Source organism: Talpa occidentalis, unplaced genomic scaffold (assembly GCF_014898055.3).
Source record: "Talpa occidentalis isolate TD23 unplaced genomic scaffold, MPIMG_talOcc4v2.1 talOcc4.13, whole genome shotgun sequence".
Lineage (NCBI taxonomy): Eukaryota > Metazoa > Chordata > Mammalia > Eulipotyphla > Talpidae > Talpa > Talpa occidentalis.
In genome coordinates this window covers 367,440-391,218 of record NW_023601322.1, presented here as the reverse complement: position 1 = coordinate 391,218, position 23,779 = coordinate 367,440, and the positions used below count along the sequence as shown (strand labels likewise).

Genomic DNA, 23,779 nt, shown 5'->3' with positions numbered 1-23,779 from the left:
GTGCAGCATCGGTTTTGTGCCAAGGAAAATGTGCTGGTATCTTTGATTCTTGCTTAGGAAAAGCCATTGAACTTATTGAAGCTTTTTAAAAAATGCGACGGTGTTGAAGGCGAAACCCAGCGGGGCTGTGTGGACAGCAGGATGGGAGGCCGGTCCGGCCCGCCCGTCGGGCAGCCTGAAGCCGGCCCCACCCTGCCGCACGCTGGACACCTGAGCGCGCTTCCCGGGGGTGGGCGCCCCATTCCCATCGGGGGACGCCCCGTCTGCAGTCCTTGTGGAAGTTCTGCCCGAGTCTCAGGTCAGCTTGGACAGCGAGCCCACAGCCCCCCGCGGCCAGGTCACGACCCGAGGCCCTTCCAGAGCGCAGGGTGAGTGACCGCAGCTGCCTGAGGCCGTGGGCCAGGGCCACAAGGTGGAGTGGCCGCCCTGCGCACCCGGCGTGGACATGGGCGACCAGGGCGCCTGGTCCATCCTGGCGCGGGCCCGGACTCCCCGAGGGCGTCCAGCGCCGCTCGCTCGAGCCTGCCCCCGGGCGTCCGGGGCTCCTCCCCGTGTTCATTCCAGAGAGCCTGGAGCCCAGGGGGGCAGCGGCGGGCAAGCGGACGGACCCGGCCGGGCCCCGCGCCGAGGGCAGCCTCTGCGCAGTGTCAGACACGGAGCATTTCTGCTTAGTTTTTCTCCTGGCAGCCTCGGCGGCCGCAGGAACAGCTCTCATCACGATCTAAATTTACCCCAAGGACTACACGCGTCCTCCCACAGCCGCAGCTGATGGCGCACAGGAGCAGCGACGCCCGCCTGCGGGCGGGATTCGGGGCTGCTGGGCTGGGGGCGCCTCTGGGGGCACCTCGGGCTTGCCTCGGGCCAGGCGGGACTCAGTGCCCCTCCCCGGCAGGTCCTTGGGGGGGCGGTCAGGGCTGTGCGCGGGGCAGGGACACGGCCCGTCATGTCCCTTCGGTCCTTCCTCCTCTTCTCTTGCGGTTTGCGGGTTCAGGAGCGGGGCTGAGCTGCTGTCGGCGCAGCCGGAGCTGTGGGGGCTGTGGGGGGCATGGGGGTTGGAGGAAGAGCACGACCCTCTGGTCCCTGGGCCTCCGGCGCCCCTGGCCACGGCAGGCCTGGCAGGGCGACTTCCCAGGGCTGGACATGAGTCTGCAGGCGCTTGTGCTGACCAGGGGGCCAGCCAGGTTTCACCCCGAAACGGCACGGCCGCCTCTCGCGTGCTGACAAAGCATGGCCCGCGGTGCGGGGCCGGCTGGGGGTGGGGCCTGCCCAGGCCTCCCGGGGACCTGCCGCTGCGCAGTCGCCCGCTGGGAGCTGGAGGCGGTTGGGGAATGAGCGCCCTGAGCGTGTGTGTGGGGCTGGATCCCCGAGGACACGCAAGGCCCACTCCTCACACGCCCGTGATTTCACAGGGTTTGGGGCCTGGCGCCCCCTCTCATCTGCCCTGAGCCCGCCCAGTCAGACTTCTCCGGAGCATGTCTTGCTTTGAGCCCCCACCCGGCCCCCACCCTGCGTTCACGGAGGGTCCCTGGCTCAGCCTGAACGAGATCCCCGGCTGTAGAAACGCCTGCGGGGATCCTCAGGGAAGCGCGAGTCGAGACTGGGCTGGAGAGGAGTCAGGCCCCAGAGTCCTGCAGGGGGGCCCGGAGGGGCCCACCCTGCCTGCGCCCACGCCGGCCTGCACCTGTCTCCCGTGCACCTGTCTCCTGTGCAGCCTGGTGCACAGAGCCAGCTCGGGTGTGTGTACGCGTGTGCGTGTGCAAGACAGCGGGACCGTCTGGCAACGCCGGGAGCTGCAGGCCCTCCTCCCCTCCCTGCCGCGTGGCTGGACCCCCAGGCCCTGCCGCCGTGGAATCAGACTCTTGCTCTGGGGCACGAAGTCAGTGGCTGCGGGCTGTGTGCAAACTCTCGGGGCGTGAGGCGGCGTTGTCACCGGGGGAGCCAGCCCCTTCGCCAGAAACCAAGTCCTGGGGGTGAGCCGCACACACCCTCCAGCGCGGCCGCCTGCTCGGAGCTCACCCGTCGGGCCGCACACCCGTCTCCACCTGGCGGTCCGCAGCAGCAGCGCATCCTGCACTGCTGAGCCGTGAGCGCCACCCCCCAGGCTGCGCCAGCACCCCCAAGCGCCCGTCCCCCAAGCACCCACTCGCCCCGCGCGGACACGGGGGACGGCGCTCGCGAGCCCCTGGCTCGTGGCTAGGAAGCCCTCACTGCTGCGCTGGCGTCAGAAACCGCACACCGGCCTCGTCTGAGTTTCGCCTGCCTAGGGGAGCCCGGGCGGGGCACCCCCACGACACAGGACGGGCCAAGCGTTCCCAGCCGGGCGGAGCCGCCACTCTGGGGCTGCACGGATGCCCTCGCCCCGCGGAGAGAAGCGGCCCTGCCGTGAAGACGGGGCTTGAACAACACCGCTGTGCTGGCAAAGAGTGGGCTTGGAGATGGACTTGGACTCCCACTGCTTAGAAAGCGAGAGGTAGGATCACGGCCGCACCCCCGCCCAGCCCCACCCCAGCCCTGTCCCAGCCCCGGCCCCAGCCCAGCCCAGCCCAGCCCAGCCCAGCCCCAGCCCAGCCCTGCCCCAGCCCAGCCCAGCCCCAGCCCAGCCCCAGCCCCAGCCCAGCCCAGCCCCAGCCCAGCCCAGCCCCAGCCCAGCCCAGCCCCAGCAGCCCAGCCCAGCCCAGCCCCAGCCCCAGCCCAGCCCCAGCCCAGCCCAGCCCAGCCCAGCCCCAGCCCAGCCCAGCCCCAGCCCAGCCCAGCCCAGCCCAGCCCCAGCCCAGCCCCCCAGCCCAGCCCAGCCCCAGCCCAGCCCCAGCCCCAGCCCAGCCCCAGCCCAGCCCAGCCCAGCCCCAGCCCAGCCCCAGCCCAGCCCAGCCCAGCCCAGCCCAAGCCCAGCCCAGCCCAGCCCAGCCCAGCCCAGCCCAGCCCAGCCCAGGCCCAGCCCCGGCCCAGCCAGCCAGCCCAGCCCAGCCCAGCCCAGCCCAGCCCAGCCCAGCCCAGCCCAGCCCAGCCCAGCCCCAGCCCAGCCCAGCCCCAGCCCAGCCCAGCCCAGCAGCCCAGCCCAGCCCAGCCCAGCCCCAGCCCTGCCCTGGCACAGCCCAGCCCAGCCCAGCCCCAGCCCAGCCCAGCCCCCCCAGCCCAGCCCAGCCCAGCCCAGCCCCAGCCCCAGCCCAGCCCAGCCCAGCCCCAGCCCAGCCCAGCCCCAGCCCTGCCCAGCCCAGCCCAGCCCAGCCCAGCCCCAGCCCAGCCCAGCCCAGCCCAGCCCCAGCCCAGCCCAGCCCAGCCCAGCCCAGCCCCAGCCCGCGAGGCTTCCTGTCATTTTCTCCCTTTGACTTTCTGTCCTGAAGCAACAGAGAATGAAAGAACACAAAGAGCGCGGTCGCCCTGACACCTGTCTAGATTGGCTAAAACCAGCCTCACGGCGCCCTGGGTGACCCCGACATCGCTGCCGACCCACCCTGCGGCGCCGGGGAGACTCCTGAGGGGGTGACGCGGGCAGTCTACGGTCCGGAAGGGGCCGCTCCGGCCCGGGCCGCGCTCATCCCTGCTGTTAGGAAAAACCTCCGCCCAGAGGCCCCGCGTGAGTGTGGAGACAACCACCCCAGGGAAGCGCTGGCGGGGGCGTCGCGCCTGGGCCCTCGGGCGAGGCCGGTGGACTGTGGGCGCCTTGGCCAGGGTCCGAGGCCCCCCCACGCCGCTCCTGGCTTCAGAACGGGCTCCTGCATCACCGCCTCGCGCTCGCGTCCTGTTCTCCCAGCTGTGAACGCAGGACAAGGGCGCTTCCCGCAGCGAGAGCTGCGTTTCAAGGTTGGCCGCCGCCCTGGCGCTGTTTCGCTCCCCCGGGCACGGCGCCGTGGCCGTGTGTGCGGCGGGGTCGCCTCGGCTGCTGGCTCCGGCCTGGCTTGCGGGGTGAGCTGCCCCCCCCCCCCGTCGCCCAGCCAGGGACAGCGCTGTCCAGCTCCCCGAGAGGCGACTCAGCCCAGGGGTCCACCCGCTGGGGAGGCCAGCGGGCCCGCCGCAAAGTAAAGCGCTAAAGGAGCCCAGCGGTCTGCTGCGGTCAGTGCGGTCGCGCGGGGCTGCTGGCCCGGCCGGGGCACACCTGTCTGCAGGGGGTACCCCCGCTGCCCACGTGCTCCCACAGGCGCCTGGGAGAGGAGCCCTGCACAACAAGAGCACAGCCCCCAGCGCCTCCCAGCACATGCCCCCCCAGCCCCCGGCCCCCAGAGCCTGGACCCCCCAGCGGCGGGCCTCCGCCTGCTCATCTCCATCTTTTCATGCTGTCAGTTCTCTCCTCCCGGGAGCCAGCTGTGAGCATGTGAGGCAGGCCTCCGAGGGACGCTGGCACAGTCCCGGAGCCGTTCTGCGCCCCCCGCCCGGGCTGACTGGAGCGGGGACGGGGGCGGGGCGGGGCGGGGGTGGGGGTGCCAGAGCTGGCCGGGCCTGGAGGCCGGGCTGCCCCCGCCCCCGGGGCTCATTCCCACGGTTCAGCGGGCAGCATCAAAGGGGATCTGCGTTTATTCCAGGCGATTTCTCCTTTTGTTTTCCTTAATTCAGGAGTATTAATATTCCTTAATGAGGAATTTTTATTTTAAGATTTTGGGGGGAGGGAGCATCACCCTATGCACACGGAGCACCTGTGAATGGCCCTGCAGAGTGTTCGCAAAGCCAGTGGCCGCCGTGGTGGCAGCGGAGAGGCCGCAGGCCCTGGGCAGGTGCCAGGCGGCACCTCGGGCTCCCTGCCCCACATGGCTGGTACCCCAGGGCGGGCGTCTGAGCTGCCCGGAGAGGGTTGGGGAGAAGCCGGGCTGGGGGTGCGGTGCTGTGATGGGGGTGGGGTGGCTGCACTGGGGTGCCCCCTGGGCCCAGCCTGCCGCCTGGCTGCCCCACTCAGACCCCTGAGGAGGTGCCATCACCACACCGCTTTTTCCCATGAAGAACAGAGCAGAAGCCTAGAACTGGCTCAGCTGAGAGGCAGCCAGGAGGGGGGATGAACCCCAAAGGGCTGGCCCCGGGGCCCTGTCAGCATCAGCAATCGTCCCGCCGCCGGTGCACGTCTGAAAATCCAGCGTAGCTCGGGGGTGGGTGTCCTGGCTGCGGCTCAACGCTGTTGCCCAAAACTTGCAGGAGAAGAGCCGGTGTCAGAGCCGGGGCGGGCCTGGAGCAAGGGCCACGTGGCCGACGCCCAGTGCGCCCACAGCAGCACCGGCCTCTCCCCGGAACACGTGTTGCCTCGAGCATGAAGGACAGAGTCCACCCGGGAGCGGCCTCTCCTGTCACAGAGAGCACCGGGCATGGTGGGCGAGGCCTCGGGCCCGGACCCTGGACTCTGGACCGCGAGCTCCTGGGGCTGCAGCCACGCAGCCCGTGCGGCAGGGAGGCGCCTGCAGTCAGCCGGGAGGAGGCACCAGCAGCCGCCAGCTCGGGGCCACCCGACGCCTTCCCGGTTCGCGTCCACGGAGGGGTGAGACATCTGGAGCCCGTGGACTTCGCGTTTCTGGCCCGAGAAGTCTGAAAGGACACGCCAGAGCGTCCAGGCTCGGGAACGCAGGCCAGGAGGGACACTCTCGCCTTCCGACATCAGGACAGCCGGGCGCAGCTCTGCGTCCTCCACACGGTCCTCGCGTGGCCGGCCTTGCCCGAGCGCCTGCCCCGGCCTCGCCCGCCCCCTGCACCAGCCCTCAGCCTGCGGCTGCCCAGTCACCGATGACCTCGGAGCCCGCACCCCGCGGCAGCGGGACTCGGCTCTTCCCGGTGTGTGTAGACCAGGCGCCAAGGCGCTCGGCCGGGCACCTGCAGGCTCACCCGTGGGGGGCCGCGCCCCGCAAGCTAGTGTTGGCGATTTTCCTCAGCCTCAGGGAAGCCCGGCGGTGGCGGTCCCCGTCCCTGGGCCCCGCAGATGAGCTGGCTCTGGCCTCCCGGGAGCCCGGGCCGGCCCCTGGCCGAGAGAGACACCCCGCGGCCTCCCCCAGGGGCCCGCGCCCCGCAGCTGAGCTGGCCCCGGGTGAGGGGGCGCCCCGGAGCCGCACCCCGACAGGACCGGCCGCGGCCCCACCCGGAGCCGCCACCAGGGCCCCGCGGCCGGCGCGCGAGGCTCGTCCCGCACCGGCTCGCCCCACGGGCCCCGGCCCGGCCCGGCCTCCTCGAGGACACCCCGCGCGCCCCGCGCGGAGACGCCCCGCTTTTGAAAGAAAAGTCACGAGAAGCGCCATCTGCGCTGGAGGCCGGCGCGACGGGAGCGCCCCGACCGCCCGCCCGCGAACCCGCCTCCCCGTACCCCAAAGCTGCGCCCCCACCCCAAGCCCCTCCGCGGCCCCGCCCCTCCGAGGCCACGCCCCGCGACCACGCCCCCTGACCCGCCCCTTCGCAGCCCCGCCCCTCCGAGGCCACGCCCTGCGATCACGCCCCTGGCCCGCCCCCTTCGCAGCCACGCCCTTTCTGAGGCCACGCCCATGACCCGCCCCCTTTGCGGCCCCGCCCCCTCCCGTGCCCGGCTGCCCCGAGCCAGGACGGACCTTGCGGGCACCCGCCGCTGACCGCGCCTGCTCGGGCCTGGCGGGCTCCGGAGCCCCCGCCGCCCCCCACCCGCCTGCGGCCCCCGCGCCCGGGGGGGGGGGGGTCCTCCTTTCTTCGAGGAGACGGGGCGGCCGCGGGTCTCCCTCGGGCGCGTCCCCGCGAGGGGCCGGCCGCGCCGGGCCTGCCCTCCGAGACTGCGGGGCCTGCCCCTGCGCCCTGACCGCGGCCCCGGGGCCCGGCCCGGCACTAGCCCTGCGGCCGGGGGACGCAGGAGGGGCACCCGTGCCCGAGCAGGCGGCAGGGGCGGCCTCCGTCCAGCGGGCAGCCCTGCAGGCGCCACCGTGCAGGGCCTCGTGCTGGGGCCGGTCCGGCCCGGAGACCTGTGCAGCTGGTCTGCCTGGCAGGTGCTGAAGTGACCTGGTCACTTCCCCCACGCTCCTGGCCACCACCCACATGTGGGTGTCCCCACCGTGCCCCAGGGGACTCCGCCACCTTGGCCAGATGGCAGATCCCGAGACAGCCCTGTGACTGCCACCCTGGGCACCTGCAGGATCGCCACGTCCCTGCATGTCCCGCGGGGCTGCTGACCACACACTGCCTGTGCCCCCAGGGCCGCCCGTGGGCCTCCCAGCTGTGGGACCCGCAGCGGGCTCAGCCTCAGCCCCAGCCCTCCTCCGTCGTCTGGAGCTGGTCCTGCCACGCGGGGCCTGATGAAATCCGCATCCAGCCGCAGACCGACTGCTGCCCCGGGCAGCTGGCAGGCGGCTCAGGCCGTTGGTGAGCACAGACGTGGACAGGCGCGGGTTGGTGGCAGAGAACACGGTCACGCGAGGAGGAGCCGTGGTGCTTAAGGGGGCCACAGCAAAGTGGAGGTGCCTGGGGACGGGGCGTGGAGACAAAAGCTCACACTCAGGGGCCTCCCTGGTGGCGCAGCGGCTGAGCGCTGGGCTGCGAAGCTGCCCGCAGCCTCTGCAGCGCCGGTTCAATCCCCGGCCGCCGGAGGAGGGTCCCACATGGCGCGCAGACCTCTCCTGCCGCCCGCTGCTCCCCTCAGCAGTGTACTTCGTCAGTCTGCCTGTTCTGTTCCCCGCTCTGGCTCTGGTGAATCCTCTCACCTCCTGCGCATCTGGCCTGTACCCCGGTTCTTGTATAAATAAATAAAATAAATCTTTAAAAAAAAAAAAAAAGCTCACACTCAGTAAACTGGATCCCTTCCCATCAGTGGGGAGTGCGCGATTCTGGGGAACACCAGGGCAGCGCAAGGACGGGTGGCTCCAGGGCAAACACTGCAGGCAGCGTCACCTTGTGCAAGCTGAGGCGGGTGGTGGGGGGGGGCGGTAAACAGCCCACTTTAGAAATGGGAGGGTGGACTCCACCCCCACCCCCAGGTGGTGCAGACAAAGGAGACTTCAGGGGGCTGCTCCTCTTCCCGCAGTCAAGCTTCTGGCATCAGGGCCCACAGCGCTGTCTGGAGGCCCTGGGGCCTGGTCCATAGGCCGGGGACACAGCCTAGGGGTTCCAGAGCCAAGCCTGGGGAGGTGCAGCAAGGATGGGGGACTCGGCTCACCCTTCCCTCAGCCGCCCTTGAACACGGCACCAGAGTGGCTGCTGGTCTCTCGCCCGCAGCTCCCACAGGGCAGTGGGGAGGGCCTGGAACCGAGCCCGCGGCAGGAGCACCCAGCTGCAGCCGCACCAGGGAGCTGTTTTTCAAGTTCTTGAGCTTTCTGGGGGTATTTCCACATGCCCACAACAGGCACACCCCACACTTTTGCGACGTATGTTCTTGGTTTATAATTATGAAACATCATTATTTAATGTGAGACCATCGCGGGACATATTGATTAAAAACCTGGTTATGTTTTTCCGCTTTTCCGGTCACTTGGCCTGGAGGGCCTGCGCCTCCGCTGTCGGCGTGTCTGTCTGGGGAGTGAGACGTGACGCCCTTGCCCGTCTTTTGGTCCAGAGCAGGCACTCAGATTCCAGAAGCCTGCGATCTGGGGGAGGCACTTGCTGTCTAACAGCCTCCCAGCACCCCCAGCATCCTCTCAAGGAGAGTTCCAGGACAGCGAGCTGCGCAGGTGGCGGCAAGAGGGAAGGAACACGAAGGCCACTCAGAGACCGTCTTCCCAGACTCACCCTTTGTGGCAGCTTTTACAGAAACTCGCAAATCCGTATTACAATAGCAGTCAGCAAAAGTTTTGCTCATGGGCCCCCTAAAGGAAGTCTGGAGTGGGTGTGTGCCCTCTCTCGCGTGCGCATCGCAGCCAAACTCTGTCCCTCAGGTGGATGCAGCTGAAATGAGGGAGGCCGCTGGCAGGGCCCGGCGCATGCACTTAGTGACAGGGCCACGGCACCCTCCCCCGTGGGGCCAGGGCTCTGCTCCGCTGTCCGCTGCACATTTAAAATACGTGAAGCAGCTCTTCTTTACTGTTGGGAAGCTTTAAAAAACTTTCTTTTTTAAAGAATGTTTCTGAAACTCGTGCAGATCCGCGGTGAATCCATGTCCACATTTTTATTCACATTATTGAGAAGATAACGAGGCGCCGTCATGAACAAGCCGCTAAGATGCACCAAAGAGAACTCAGGGCTCAGGTGTTTACAGGTGCTTGATGGGGCTGGCAGGGTAAGAGAGCTGCATGGTCCTGCCCTTTGTCCACACGAAGGAGATGCAGCGGAACCCTGGGTGCCGTGGGGCCGCTTTCTGAGACAGGTCCCATCCACAAACCAGGCCCCGTAAGAGAGCGACAATGGCCAGTGCTGACAGATCAATCGTAGCAGCGCGCTGAAGAGCAGTCTTGTCAGTGTGGTTTTTCTCTCCGAGTATGATTGTACAGGATACTTTTGACCTTGGTTGACCCACAGTCACTGAAACCATGGAAACCAAACCACGACGAGGGAGGGCCGCTGGGTAACAGGACCAGTGAGCATCCTCGTGGACAATAAACCCAGCCCTTGGTGCCACATTTCCTGACTGGGGAGCATCCGCATCCCGGCCTGCACGGTCCTAAAGCCGACGGGTGGCAACGCTGACCAGGCACTTTTAACGGACAGCAGCAAACCCTCCTGCAGCCCCTCTGCGCCAGGTGATGATGGCACAGCTTATCCCAGGCTGGACACCTTCCGTCTCTGGCGTTCTCAGGCCTCCCCACACCTCGGCCAACAGCCCCTCACTTAGATTCCTCTCAGCTCCGCGGCTCGAGCACACCACTTTGCTCTGTGGAGTCCTGAGAGAACGCAGACTCCGCCCAGACACGTCCCAAGTCACAGTCGGCAGATGGCAGGGGGCTCCCTACCCAGCTAGACTCCCCGCGGGGCAGGCACCATAGCTCAGTTCTAGTCATGCCCCTATCACACCTGCCACGCACCGGGGCACAGGTGTGGCATGAAGCATCTTGAGAGGCGGTGGCAGGCCTGGGTTCAGGGCTGAAGGTGGCCGAGGAGCAACCTTGCTAGACAGGGCAGGGCAAGGAGAAGAGGCAGGGCTGGGGCACAGGGTGGGGGGAAGCCTCTCTCCTTCCCACATAAAGTATCTCCGCAAATGCAAGTTCCAAGAGTTGTGAAGCAGCCCAGTGCTGAGAGTAAAAATCAACAATGAAATTTTTTTTCACTTACACAATCAAAAGTGTGAAAGAAAGCAGGCAGAAATGAAATGAGACCAATGGGTTGGTGGGGGGGGAAGAGACAAGAACTCTTTGAAATAAAAAAACACACTGGTTGAAGCCCATAAACCATCCGCAACAACACACAGTCCGAGAGCAGACCCAGTAGGGGTCTGCAGGGAGCTGGCACGTAGTCTCGTGCCAGGAAGGCCAGGGTGTGGTGAAGGAGTCAGCTCTCCAGAGGAAGAAGACGCGCCTCTGGGGTTTTGGAGCTGGGGGTGGCCCCACTGATATTCAGGCACAGGTGACAGTGTGTGTCGGGGGACAGCTAGCCATTGGGGGCCATCCCGAAAGGATGGCTGGGGGGCAGGGGACCAGCCTGGAGCAAGCGCAGGGCACCCTAGGAGTCCAGACTGGGCCTCCCACAAGCCCCTGGGGACGCCAGGAAGATGCCCACCTTCTGGGGTGCCCTGCAAGGCAGACGCTGTGGATGCTGCCGGGCCCTCCTTATTGTGGACCTTGGAATCTAAAACCCAGTCACTTAACATGACTAGTTTGGAAAGCTGACCATGTGGGCATGAAGAAAACCTCACATCCACTAAGTGGAAACAGTCCATACCACATTCCTCAGTGGTAACATAAGCTGACAACACAACAGCCGATTTCAGTGCTCTGGACACTTAACTGTTAGTCTACTCTTCGCAGGCAACTCACAGGAGTCGTGGAATCTGGGGGTTGGGGGGTGCCGTTAGGGTAGGGCCTGCCGAGCCATCTGCAGTGGGAGTAGGCGATGGGATTTACAACTCCAGAACTTTGAGGCAGGTGAGGAGGGAGAACGGCTGGGCCTAGAGCTCCTCACCCGGGCTGAGGGGGGTGGCCAGGGCAGGTGTCTGCACCCCGCACAGGTGCCTGCACCCCACACAGGTGTCTCCCGCCCCGCACAGGTGCCCGTGCCCCACACAGGTGTCTCCCGCCGTGCACAGGCGCTTGCAACCCGCACAGGTGCCCCTGCCCCTGACAGGTGTCTCCCGCCCCGCACAGGGGTCCCCGCCCCGCACAGGGGCCCACGCCCGGAGAGGCGTCCGGCCCGGGGCCGGCGCAGCGGAAGCGCGGGGCGGGGCGCAACCGGCGGCCTCGCTCCCCGCCGGCACGCGCGGACCGGACTCGCCCACCTCGCGGACGCCCCGCCAGGAGGCCGCGGAGGCGGGACTGCGCACGCGCGCCGCGGGAAGAGGGGCAGCCGCCAGCGGCCGCGGAGCCCCGGGTGCGCACTGCGCCTGCGCCGGGCCGACCGCCCGCCCCGCCTCCCCCGGCCCGGCGCAGGCGCACGCGCGCCCCGCCCCGCGTCGGCCTCCTGACCTCGCCGGCCGCCCCGCCTCCCTCGCGTGATGCCGCGGGCCCCGCCCCCTCGCGCCGTGACGCCATCGGGCCCCGACGCGGGGGCGGGACGGGCGCGGCGGCGCCTCGGCGGCTGGGGTGCGCGGCGCGGCCGGCCGGACCATGGCGGACCAGATCCCTCTGTGCCCGGTGCGCGGCGCGGCCGACCGGAGACGCGCGGCCTACTACAGCGCGGCGGGGCCGGGGGCCCAGCGGCCCGGCAGGTAACGACGGGCGCCCTCGCCGCGCCCGGCCGGGTGCGGGCGGACAGGCGCGGGCGGCCAGGTACGGGCGGCCAGGTGAGGGCGGCCAGGTGAGGGCGGCCAGGTACGGGCGGCCAGGCACGGGAGGCCAGGCGCGGGCGGCCAGGTACGGGCGGCCAGGTGCGGGCGGCCAGGTACGGGCGGCCAGGTGCGGGCGGCCAGGTGAGGGCGGCCAGGCACGGGAGGCCAGGCACGGGAGGCCAGGCGCGGGCGGCCAGGTACGGGCGGCCAGGTGCGGGCGGCCAGGTACGGGCGGCCAGGTGAGGGCGGCCAGGTGAGGGCGGCCAGGTACGGGCGGCCAGGCACGGGAGGCCAGGCGCGGGCGGCCAGGTACGGGCGGCCAGGTGCGGGCGGCCAGGTACGGGCGGCCAGGTGCGGGCGGCCAGGTGAGGGCGGCCAGGCACGGGAGGCCAGGCGCGGGCGGCCAGGTGCGGGCGGCCAGGTGAGGGCGGCCAGGCACGGGAGGCCAGGTACGGGCGGCCAGGTACGGGCGGCCAGGTGCGGGCGGCCAGGTGAGGGCGGCCAGGTGCGGGAGGCCAGGCGCGGGCGGCCAGATACGGGCGGCCAGGTGAGGGCGGCCAGGCGCGGGCGGCCAGGTACGGGAGGCCAGGTGCGGGCGGCCAGGTACGGGAGGCCAGGTGCGGGCGGCCAGCCGCGGGCGGCCAGGTGCGCGAGGCCGGGCGTGCGGGGGGTCGGCCGCAGCCTGGGTGGAGGGGCGCCCTTGCCAGCCAGGCGCGGGGCGGGGAGCGAGCGCCCACGGGCGCTGCCTGGGCCGGGAGTGCCCGCTGCTGGCGGGGCGGGGCGGGGCGGGGCGGCGGGGCCGGCGTCCAGGCGCGGGTGAGCGGCCCTCGCCTGCCGGGACGCCCCGCCTGCCCCACCTGGAGGCCGCTGCAGGTCTTCGGAGACAGGGCGGCCAGAGGAGAAGCTCACAGAGGCCGAGCCCTGGAGGTTCTTATCCGAGGGGGCCAGAGCCAGCCCGGAGTGCAGAGGGGACCCCGACTGCAGCGCCCGCCGCAGCACCCCAGCCCCTGGACTTCGGAAAGTCTGGCCGGGCTGCGGGAGCCGTCGGCGCCTCCTCCCGCGGCTGGGCCCCGAGGCCCGTCCGCCTGGAAGCCTCGGCTCCCAAATCAGGGGCGATGTTTTTCCTCACGAGACTCGAGGCCCACAGAGCGCCCTGACCCTGTTCCAGGGTGTGATGGACGCCCCGAGTGCGCCTCCCAGCAACGCTCCGTCAGCCTCTGAGGGGTGACTCCAGCAGCTCGCGGTCGGGGGCAGCCACCTGCCGCCACGGGTTGTGGCCACACTTCGCGTTCACAGCCCTTGCTGCGTGCACCTGGGGGCCGGGTCGTTTGCTGTGACGCTTGGGGTCCTTGTTCCTGGCTGGATTCTCTGACCGCTCCACGTTCCTCTGTCTCTGGTACTTTCCTCTGAGCTTTATTAGATACCAGCGCGGCTGCTCCTGCTTTTTGTGGACTTCGCTGGCGTGGTGTCCTTTTCACCCGTGGGGCGAGTGCCCTCTGGGGTCAGGTTTCCGCTCCACACTGCGCCGGCCTGTCTCGTGTGCGTGCACTCGCTTGGAGGTGCTTATGGACACGAGGGAGTGGGAGTGTGGCCTTTGTTACTCGTTTTCTCTTTCAGTTCCCATTACTGTTTCTCTTGCCTTCCTTTGGATCATGTAAAAGCTTTTTTGGTATCTCTACGGTGCTTTGGAACGCAGCGCTTCGTGTGGTCTTGCGGCGTTTGCTCTGAGAATTACACGGTATGCGGCGTGGTGTGTTGCTCTAGTACTTTAGCACCGGGGAGTGAAGCGGCGCCCTTACCCACGCCCCAACCCCCACTCCAGCCACCACGCTCCTGACTGTCATCCTTGAGTATCAGATGGTACTGTACTCGTTAAGTCATCAACTGTGACTTATAAAGCTCGTAATTATGAGGATAGCATTTGTATGTGCCTCATAATTTCACTCTTCTGTGTTATCTCCTTCCTGATGATACAGGAGTCTCTACCCCCAGCCCACTTCTGATTTCCATTCTTCTTTTTTTTTTAAGATTTTTATTTATTTATACAAGAACCTGGGTACAGGCCAGATGTGCAGGAGAGTGAGAGGATTCACCAGACACAGAGCGGGGAGCAGAACAGGCAGACTGACTGAAATCCACTGCTGAGGAAGCAGCGGGGAGACAGGAGAGGTCTGCCTCGCCATAGGGGATTCTCCCTGGCCGGCCGGGAATCGAACTGGCGCTGCAGAGGCTGCAGACAGCTCCACAGGGCAGCGCTCAACCCGCTGCGCCCCCAGGGAAGACCCTGGCTTCCTTCTTTAGAAGAACTTCCTAGAGCTAATCTTTAAGTTTCTTTCATCTCAGAATGTCTTTATTTCTCCTGCATTCCTGCTTTGTTGGGTATAGGATTCCTGGTTGACAATTCATCTGTTAGCATTTGAAGACACAGTTCCACTTCCTTCCAGCTTTTATGGTGTGTAATTAGGGGTCTGCTGTCATTCAGGGCCGTTCTTTATCTTTCAGATGTTTAGTTATGAGTTACCATGTCACGCTTTTGGTTCAGGGTCTTTAGTATTCACTAAGCTTCTTGAATCCGTTGGCTTTGTTTCTCAAAATTTGGGAAATTTTTAACCATTACTTTTTCTCATTCTGGGGCTGTGTTGATGAAAATTTTGGCACTTTTCATCGTTTCCTTTGACTCTTTTCCTGTATTAGTTTGTGTTCAGATTGTGGCAATTTTATTGAATTGTTCTCAAATTCCCTAATTCTGTCCTCTTCATTCTACTGTTGATCCCACCCAGTGGTTTTATTTCTATTATATTTTTCAACTTTTTGATCTCTGTTGGTTTCACGGGAGTTTGTAGTTGATTTTTGAAGCATTTGTATCCTGTCTGTCTGCTTAAAACGGTCATCATATTCCCAGTGAGTTAGTCTTACTTAGTCTTAGTTTTGGTGTCAATTAATTGTCCTTCTTAAACTTTTTTTTTTTTTTTTTTTAATACAAGCACTGGGCACAGTCAGAAGCGCGGGAGGGTGAGAGAATTCACCAGAGCCAGAGCGGGGAGCAGAGCAGGCAGACTGACGAAGTACACTGCTGAGGGGAGCAGCGGGCGGCAGGAGAGGTCTGCGTGCCATGAGGGACCCTCACCGGCGGCTGGGGATTGAACCGGCGCTGCAGAGGCTGCGGGCAGCTTCGCAGCCCAGCGCTCCACCGCTGCGCCACCAGGGGAGGCCCAATTAATTATTTTTCCTAACTCACGTTGTTTGTGTTCTGGTTCTTGGTAAGGGGGATGGTTTTTGATTGTATCCTGGTCATTCGTCTGTTATGTCAGAAGAATGTGGGTCCTATGTGTACCTTTTATTTTAGCAGGTGTTTTCTTGTTTGGATTTAGCACATGGATCCTGGCCTGCATCAGTGAGCGGTGGTTCCAATGGCAGTTTGATTTTTGGGGTCTTCATGCTGTGATATTTGGTCTGCTCGGTTTATGTGGTGCTGCTGGGGTTCTTACTTGCCTCTGTGCTGCTGAGGGGAGGAAAGGGTTTCCTTAGCCTGGTTCTCTTGGTAAGACATGGAAGTGTCAGCCTGTGCGAAGGAAGTGGCTTCTCCTACTGCAGTGGCCGAGGTATCACTCCTTGTGTGTGCCCTGGCCACCCGGGGCTGAAGAGGCGCCTCAGGGACCTGGGCCAAGAGGCTTTCCGAGGCTGCCTCCCTTTGCTGTCATCTGGTCGCTGTGGCCGCCGGGGCGGTGGGGGGAGCCGGCCTTGCAGAGGAGGAAAGCCCCGCTTCCTGAGCCCCTTGGCTGGCTCCTGCTGTGTCTTCAAGGCTGGCTGTGGGGTTTGGGGGGAGGAGCCAGGAGAAATGGAACTTGGCTGGGTGTTGTGCTTCTGAATTGTTTTTTGAAGCTTGGCTATGTTTTTATCACGTCAGCGTATACATAGAGCTTCAGGTAGCAGCAGAGGCTCGCGGTGAGCTGCTTCGGTGCCCGTGCACCCACTCACGCTTCCTCACCCGCCTCGCGTCCCGGAGGCATTTCCGTGGGCTCTGCTCGCTGTCCCTCCCGCCGTTTGCGACTCTCCACGGTGCAGCTTCTCTCGGCTCCCCCAGCTGCTCTGCTTTCGACGTCTTCCCTCAGCTCAGCCTCAGCCGGGGGAGGGCGGGATTGGATGCCCTTGACATCTGTCCTCGGCGCTTCCTTCTCTTCAGGCGTCGGAGCCCACGGGTAGAGCAGCGGGCACCGGCAGGTTTCCCCCCAACCCCTGGCCTCCCGAGGTGAACTGGAAATGTTGCCTTTTCCTTGCCATGACACGCTGTAGGCTGGTGTTGCTGCTCCGCCTCTGCTTTGGTGGGATTTTCCAGTGAGGCCGTCCGGGTGCAGAGATTTCTTTTTTGGGTGTTTTAATTTACACAGTCAGTGTCTTCAGTGTTGCTGCGCTACCCCGGTGCTCTGCTCACGCTGGGCGAGTTGTGATGGCTTCTGCTCTTGGAGGACTTGGCCCGATTAAGACAAGTTGGCGCGTGCGCCGTCGCCTGCGCGGCCCGGTGCTGAGGTCTGGGCCTTCGCTCCTGGCCGGGCGGTCGGGTGAGCTCTGGTCTTGTCCAAGACCCCCCTGTGCTTAATCCTCGGAGCTTTCTGTTTCGGGTGCACTCATCTCTGCTCTTTATTTTTTCCTTTCTTCCGTTTGCTTTGGTTTATTTCTCTCTTGTTCTTGTTTCCTAGGTGGTAACGTAGGTTGGAGATGGGACATTTTCCCTCTTTTTTAAAGAAGGGTTTCGTGCTGTGCGTCTCTCTCTCGGCATTGGTTTATCTGGGACCCGTCTGCTTTGGTAGTTTGTTTCTTTTGGGACTTCTTTGACTCACGGATTGTTTAGAATTGTGTTTGGAAGATTTACTCTTCATTACTGATTTGTGCTGTGATTCTTTTGTGATTGCTGTGACTTCAGTTATTTTAAATTTGGTGCGGTTTGTTTTAGGGCCAAGGATCCAGCCTTTGTCGGTGAGATTCTCTGGGCCCTGAAAGGAAAGCGCATCTGTTGCCGCTGTTGCGCGGTGTCCTGAAATGGCGATTGAACCCCGTTCACGTCTTCTGTCCGTGTGGACTTGCCGTCTGATGTTCTGTCGCTTGTTTAGATCACGTGTGGAAGCCTCTGACTGTAATTGTGGTTTTGTCTATTTCTTTTAGTTTTATCATTTTTTTGCTGCATGTTTCACAAGTCTGTTGCTGGGCGCACATCTGCTTGGGACGGCTTCGTGTTCTTGAGGGCTAACGCCTTTACCACTGCGTGACTGAATTTCCCTGTCTGTCTCTAGTAATTTTTTGCTTTGAGGTTTCTCTGACATCACTGTAGCCTCTCCTTTCCATCAGTGTTTGCCTGGCATGTCATTTTCCCTCCCTTTTATTCTGATCCTGCTTTCATTTGAAGTGAGTTTCTTGTAGTCACATATGGTTGGTTTGGTTTTTTTGTTTTTTGTTTTTTGGGGTTTTTTTTGGTGGGACCCTCGCCGGCGGCCGGGGATCGAACCGGCGCTGCAGAGGCTGCGGGCAGCCTCTCAGCCCAGCGCTCAACCGCTGCGCCACCCGGGGAGGCCCAGGTTGGTTTGTATTTTTTATCCACTCTGCCAGTCATTGTCTTATGATCGATGCATTTAGAACATTCACGTTCAATGTAATGATTTAAAAGTTAGGGTAGGGGTTCCATTTGCCATTTTACTTTTTGTTTTCTGTTTTTGGTTTTTTTTTTTATTTCTCTAGGGTTTTTTTCCTGCCTTGTGGGTTACTTGGACATTTTTTAGAATTCAGCTTGCTTTGGGCATTTTTCAGTGTACCTTGTGTAGATTTTATTAGCAGTAGTGCCGGTTGTTACACTACAGATATGCAGCTCCTCACAGTATACTGCTAGTGCTCCTTTTTTTTTTTTTTTTTTGAAGATTTATTTATTTATTTATACAAGACCCTGGGTACAGGCCAGAGGTGCGGGAGGGTGAGAGGAGTCACCAGAGACAAAGTGGGGAACAGAACAGGCAGAATGACTGAAATCCACTGCTGAGGGGAGCAGCGGGCGAGACAGGAGAGGTCTGCCGCGCCATGTGGGTAGCTCCCTGGCGGGGCTTGAACTCATGCTGCAGAGGCTGCGGACAGCTCCACCGCGCTGAGGCCTAGCCCCGCGCCCCAGAGAGGCCCTACTGGTTTTGCTCTCTTGTCACTTTGAGTGACGTGTGGAGTCCTCGCCTCTTTAGACCTCTTCTCCTTTGATAACTGTCCCGTGGACCTGCTCCCGCGCAGTCAGGGCCAGTGTGGCCATGGGCAGCCCTGAAAGCTTCGCTGTCTCGGGGACGAGTTGTGGTGCACCCGGCGGGGGTGGGGGGCGGGTGAGCCTGTTGTGCTGCTGGTGTTTTTGCTCCTTCTGTTGGTCCAGTTTCCTGACGTGCCCTAGTTCCTTTTTCTAATTCTGTGCTAAGAATTCCTGCCTCTTCGTTTCGAGCAGATCTGCCGGAGCAAGTCGCCTCTTGCCGCCCCGGCTTCTGTCAGGAAACAGGTCGTCGCCCCGGGACATCTGTCTGTCTGGTCTTCTGTGGGCCGCTTGTTTGGGGCCTTGGCCCAGATTTCTTGGAGTTTATACGGTGTGGGGACCCGCTTGGTCTCCGGGATGTATGGGTTATGCCCCTTGACAAGGCAGAACGTTTCAGCCGCCGTTGGGCACCTTTGAGTGGTTTCATCTCATCTCGGTGCGCAGCAGCGACTGGGAGGCTCCCCCGTGGCCCGCCCCCCGCCCCCCACCCCCCGCGCGCCTCCCCTCCCCGCCGCTGCCGGCTCAGCGTTTCCAGCTCTGCTGCTCCCGTTTTCGGTCTTGAAGTTTCCAGTTGTTTCTCGTCATTTCAGTTATTTTTCATTTGCTCAGGCGTGTGCGTGCTTGTCTGTGGAAACGCGTCCGTGGTGGCTGTCGCAGAGCCCAGGTCGGAGGAGCCCCCGTCCGTGCCGTCCTGGCCCAGGCGTCCGCTCGCTCCTTCGGCTCTTTCCCTCGGAGAGTCCCCGGGTCTTGGGGTCATGAGTGTCTTTCCCTGTGCTCTGGACGCTTGGGGATGTTCCGAACAAGCGCGGAACCTTGAAGTCTTCCGCTGTGCGGGCCGCCTGGTACCACCTCGGGGGACGCCGCGCTGCTGCTGGAGGCGGCGCGCTGTTCCTGCCGGGAGAGGCTCCCGCTGGGCTCTGCCGACTTGGCCTTGGCTGGGACAGGGAGGGGTGGCCTCTCCCCACCTGGCATGTAGTGCTGCCACCCGGGGAGGGGGCTTAGGGTTCCTGTTTCTCGCACGTCCTCCTGCGACACTGGTGGGGTGGGCTCCTTGTGGGCCCTGCAGTGACTCCTGGGATGAAGGTCTCCCCTGCTCCCCGACACCAGGGGAAGGCACCCCTCAGCTGGGAGTGTGGCAGTCTGGGCTCCCATCATAATTGCTCTGGTGTGGGGTAGGGGTGCTGTGCATTTTTTAAGATTGGGTGGACTAGCGGGGTGGTGTCTAAAGCTTTTAGTCCTGTGCTTGGCTGAAGAGACCTGGATGTTTCTGGCCTGCCCCCGTGGACGTTCCTGGTTGCTGACTGGCGCTCAATATGGGGTCCAGGAGGCGTCTGGGACTCAGCGCTGCACGGCTGAGGGGCCTGAGGCCTCCTGCTCTGCCCTCCGCTCTCTGTTCTCCAGCAGAATCTCCGGGGTTCCAGCTGTGCTTCAGGGGTACGGGGCACCTCTGACTTGGTCTGCGGCTGGGAGGGCTGATTTATCTTTGCTCTTTTTTTCTCTTTACTCTTTATTTTAAATTCCCCTTTATTTTTCATCCATTTACCGCATTTTTTGGATATGTAGTTCATACCACACAAATCTTTTTTTGATCTGCCATACAAGTCTGCTGTTGAAAGTGTAAGATCCAGGGCTCCCCTGGTGGTGCAGGGGTTAAAGACAGCACTGTGAGGCAGTCCACAGCCTCTGCAGCATGAGTTCCATCCCCAGCCGGCCAGGGAGCTACCCACATGGCGCGGCAGACCTCTCCTGCCTCCCCGCTGCTCCCCTCCGCAGTGTACTTCAGTAGCTCTGCCTGTTCTGCTCCCCGCTCTGTCTCTGGTGAGTCCTCTCACCCCCCCACACCTCTGGCCTGTTCCCCAGTTCTTGTATTAATTAATTTTTTTAGAAAAAGAAAAGAAAAGAAAGTGTAAGATTCAGTACCTGAGTGTGTTCCCAGAACAGCACCCAGGGACCGAGTGAGAACACCCCAGCCCCCTCCCGCGCCCGCTTCTGTGGGCCTTCAAAGACGTGACCGCAGACCGGCCGGTCGGCCTGTGGCCCTGCAGGACTCCGGGCTGCTGTGAGTTGGTCTCGCAGCCGCTGCTGAGGGTCTTGCGGGGACAGCGCGTGTCTTGAGTGCTGGCTTTTGCCTTAGTCATACACACTTTTCTCCAAATCTTAAAAATTTTGCGGTTATAGTGATGAGCTAATAAATGCTAGTTAGAGGGTGAAACTTTCCTTCGCTATGACAGCTACGATTTTCAAGCTCTTCGAAAGTGCAGATGGTTCAGCGCTGGCCAGGCTGCCCAGGACTGCTTGGACTAGTCTTAAGGTCTGTAAGAATTCCCTGGAGGAGGGCCTGGCTCTCGCGAGTCTGTGACGTTCCTACGCCTGCCGGATCGGGAATGTTTCACGGCATTCTGTACAGCGGCAGGGGCAGCTGCAAGAGGCTGCGGGTCTGGCTGCCGGGCCGCGGGTCTTCATTCCGTGGCTGGCGTCTTTGCACGATTCAGCCTCTGCGGCTCAGCCTCGGGAGCTCGCCTCAGGCCACGCGGCGCAGGGCGGCATCTGTCCCGGGGTCTCCCCGCGCACTGTGGTGGGGGGGTGGGGGGGTGGGGGCTCTGGCCACCGCCTGGTCCACCGGGTGATACCGGAATTGTCAGGCCTAGTCTCTCAGCCAGGAATGGATCCCAGGCTGCAGGGCAGCGCTGAGCCCCGGCCACTAGGCCCCCACGGGTTGGTGTCTCACGAAGCCGCAGCAGGAACTTCGCAGACGCTCAGGCCAGCAAGCGAGCAAAGGCAGGTTTGTTTAGAAGAAGGAAAAGTTTATTGAGGAGGAAAAGAGCAGAAATAAAGTGGGACTCCCAGGCCAGGGAACCAGGCCTGGGAGGGGCAGGGAAGCCAAAGCAGAGTCGTGTCTCAGGGAATATAGACTTTCTTTCCCTGATTATTCTAAAGCTGCCCCCGTCTCTCTGTGATGGGTCAGTTCTCGGCTGTCTCACTTCATTTGCTACTGAGCGGGGGATCTTCACGTTCCTTATCTAGCAGCTTTCTCTTTCCCCATTTGTTGCATCTTTAAATTTACGGCCCAGTCCTCTGGGTGGACATCCCTGCATTGAAGCTAAACAGCTGCCCTTCTAATGGGACCATAAATGAAACCACGCTCCATGTCTCCGATCTCCGCCTCCCTTTCCCACCCGAAGGAAACCGGGACCAGCGTTAACAATGTTGTCCTTGGTCCTGGCATGTTTGTTTTTCCTAACGGAATGGGTTACTTTCCCTTGCTCGTCCTTATCTCTGAAGCCTCCCTAAATTTTTCAGAGGTCCCCTCCTGCACTGTCCCTAAAACTGCCTAACAACCCTAGCTTGCCCTGTCTCACGGGGACCCCCTGAGCGCCGGGGCTGCCGACTGGCTCTTGCCCCTGTGTGGCTACCGGGGAGCCAGCGGCTCCCCACTCTGCACCTCCCGGTGGGGGGCCCTGGCTCCCCTGCGTTGACTCTTCCCTCGAGCGCGTGGCCGCCTCTCTCTCCTCCGCCGGTGCCCGCAGGCCGGAGGCGACGTTTCATTTTCCCAAAGTAGGTTTGAGCCTGAGGCCTCTTTTAACGTGATTCTCCTCTAAGGTCAGTTCACTTCAAGAATGTTTCTCGTGGAAACGGAAGCAGTGGAGCCGTTAGAGCCTTCAGGTCCGGACGGAGCCGGAGCTGGTTACTGGACCGACCTGCTGCCGCCTCGCGCCGGCCTCTCGGGGGTGCGGCCGGGCCCCGTCCCCGGGCGGCGGGCTGAGGCTTCCGCAGCCTCCTTTCTGTCGTCTTTGTTCGCGTTGTTTTTACTCGTTTTAAAAATATGTTTCCAGAATTATACTTAATTGCTGGAAACGTTGATTTTTCTTGAGTGACAAACCAATTAAGTGTGTATGACACCAGGCAACAAAGACACTTAAGATTCTCTGCTTGTCCTGTCTCTGGAAAAATCCATTATTCATCATCTTATTGTTTTTAAATAGTGAGGTAAAATTTTCAATACAATAGGAAAATTGCTTTGGAATGGAATGAATTGCTTGCCAGTTCAGAGGCCCTTTCTGAAGTCGCGGCCGGGGAGCGGGCTGCTCACCGTCATTATCCTGCAGACTCTGCTCCCCCAGCACCGCGCTTGACGGGCTGGTGACTTGCTAAGATGCAGCACAATCGCCGAGAGAACGTAATGAAAGAGAGTAAAAATCCCGCTTTCTGCTATATTATATTTCAGCGGTTTTTGAATTTCAATCACATTCTGTATAAATATTCATTTTCTGGTTGGCTGTCTTAAGAGGCGTAATCTTACACAGAGAAGTAAGGAAAAAGGAATTTTTATCAGGAAAAATACTCTGCTTTAGGTCGGTTATTTTATAGATCGTGTCATTTTTTTTTTGTCTAGACCAACGGTCATGACAAGTGCTGATTGCTGGGCTGTTCTGTGTGATGGCGATAGTGATTGCAACTATTTGTAGAAGGTTCTACAAAGAGGCTAAAATGAGTGTCCTTTGATCTGGTGGAGCAGGTGGCTCGAAATAGAGGTGGGTTCAGCACCACCGCCCCCCCCCCCCCCTCACCTGTATTTTCTTTTAATATTTATTTTCCTTTATGCACACAAGAGCTGGGGTGCAGGCCAGAGGTGCGGGCTTGAGAGGACTCCCCAGAGACAGAGTGGGGAACAGGTGAGCCACTGAAATCCACTGCTGAGGGGGCAGCAGGGAGACAGGAGAGGTCTGCTGCGCCCTGTAGGTAGCTCCCTGGCTGGGGATCGAACTCAGGCCTTGGTGGCTGCCAGTAGCCTCATAGTGCTGAGACCCAACCCCTGTGCTGCCAGGGAGGCCCCTTGTCGCGTGTCTTTTCTCCTGTCAGTTGCTGAGAGGAGTCAAGGCCTCCCGGTGCCCTTGTGCTTCCGTCTGCGGCTGGACCCGGGCAGCCTTCCGAGGCGTTGGCGCTGGTCGGGGTGGGACTCGCGGCGTGGCCCTCTCCTCCTGCCTCGGCCCCCTCGCCTGCGGGCTGTGCTCTCCCTGCCTCGAGGCGCAGCCTTGCTTCCTCTGCACGCTCAGCTTCCCAGCTCTGCCTCCGGGCTTTGCATGTCATATGCCCATGACATTACATTTAATTAGTTGTCATTATTTTTATTTCTTCTAGAGGGGTTTTTTGCCCTCTAGGTGACAAGTGCTGATGTCTGGAGCCGTCTTGGCTGGCCCGGCTGGGGTGTTGGGGCCCCACTGGCACCTGGGGCTGGGGCCCCACCCCGCCCGCCCAGAGAATCCCCGAGGCCCCGCTCTGTAGGCTGCCCAGCCCTGTCCACCGGGTACCCCTGCCATGCGCCTGGGCCCTGCCGCACGCGCTGTGCAGGCCCTGGCACTGCTCTCTCCTCACCCCTGAGCTCTGGCCTCCGGCTGGTGACCTTTTCTCACCCTGGGACTGGGCATGTGTAGCGTCTTCTGAGCAGACCGGCGGTGCCAACCGGGTTCCCATCTGCGCATCCAGACGACCCTTTTGCCACCCTGGATCCCTGGGCCGACGGCCCTTCGCTGTCAGGGCTCCCCACGCGGCCTCCCCCGCCTCGTCCCTCCCCACAGCCCGGCCGCAGGGTCAGCCCGGCGCTACCGCGCTGTCACCGGCTCTGCTCCCGGCTGACGGCCGCGCGCTGGGCGTCTCCTGCGGCCTCCTGTCCCGGGTCGGAGCCGCCTCTGTCAGTGACTTAGTCTCTCAGCAGCTCTGGGACGGTCTTACCCACTGTTGCTTGA

The 23,779-nt window shown here is 62.8% G+C and overlaps 1 protein-coding gene across 5 annotated transcripts in view; it reads left to right on the top strand.

Moving 5' to 3' along the window:
* Window positions 1-11,606: 11,606 nt before the first annotated feature.
* The window catches only part of ATP9B (ATPase phospholipid transporting 9B (putative)), an 89,840-nt gene continuing 77,667 nt past the window's right edge, over window positions 11,607-23,779 (top strand). For 3 of the 5 annotated variants that reach the window (XM_054693982.1, XM_054693981.1, XM_054693983.1), the window contains exon 1: window positions 22,601-22,708. In XM_054693982.1, the coding sequence (XP_054549957.1) occupies window positions 22,635-22,708 (74 nt within the window). In that variant the 5' untranslated portion in view covers window positions 22,601-22,634. Of the gene's footprint in view, window positions 11,708-22,364; window positions 22,568-22,600; window positions 22,709-23,779 lie in introns of those variants that run through there. The other 2 variants (XM_037508388.2, XM_037508389.2) reach the window with 2 other exon arrangements.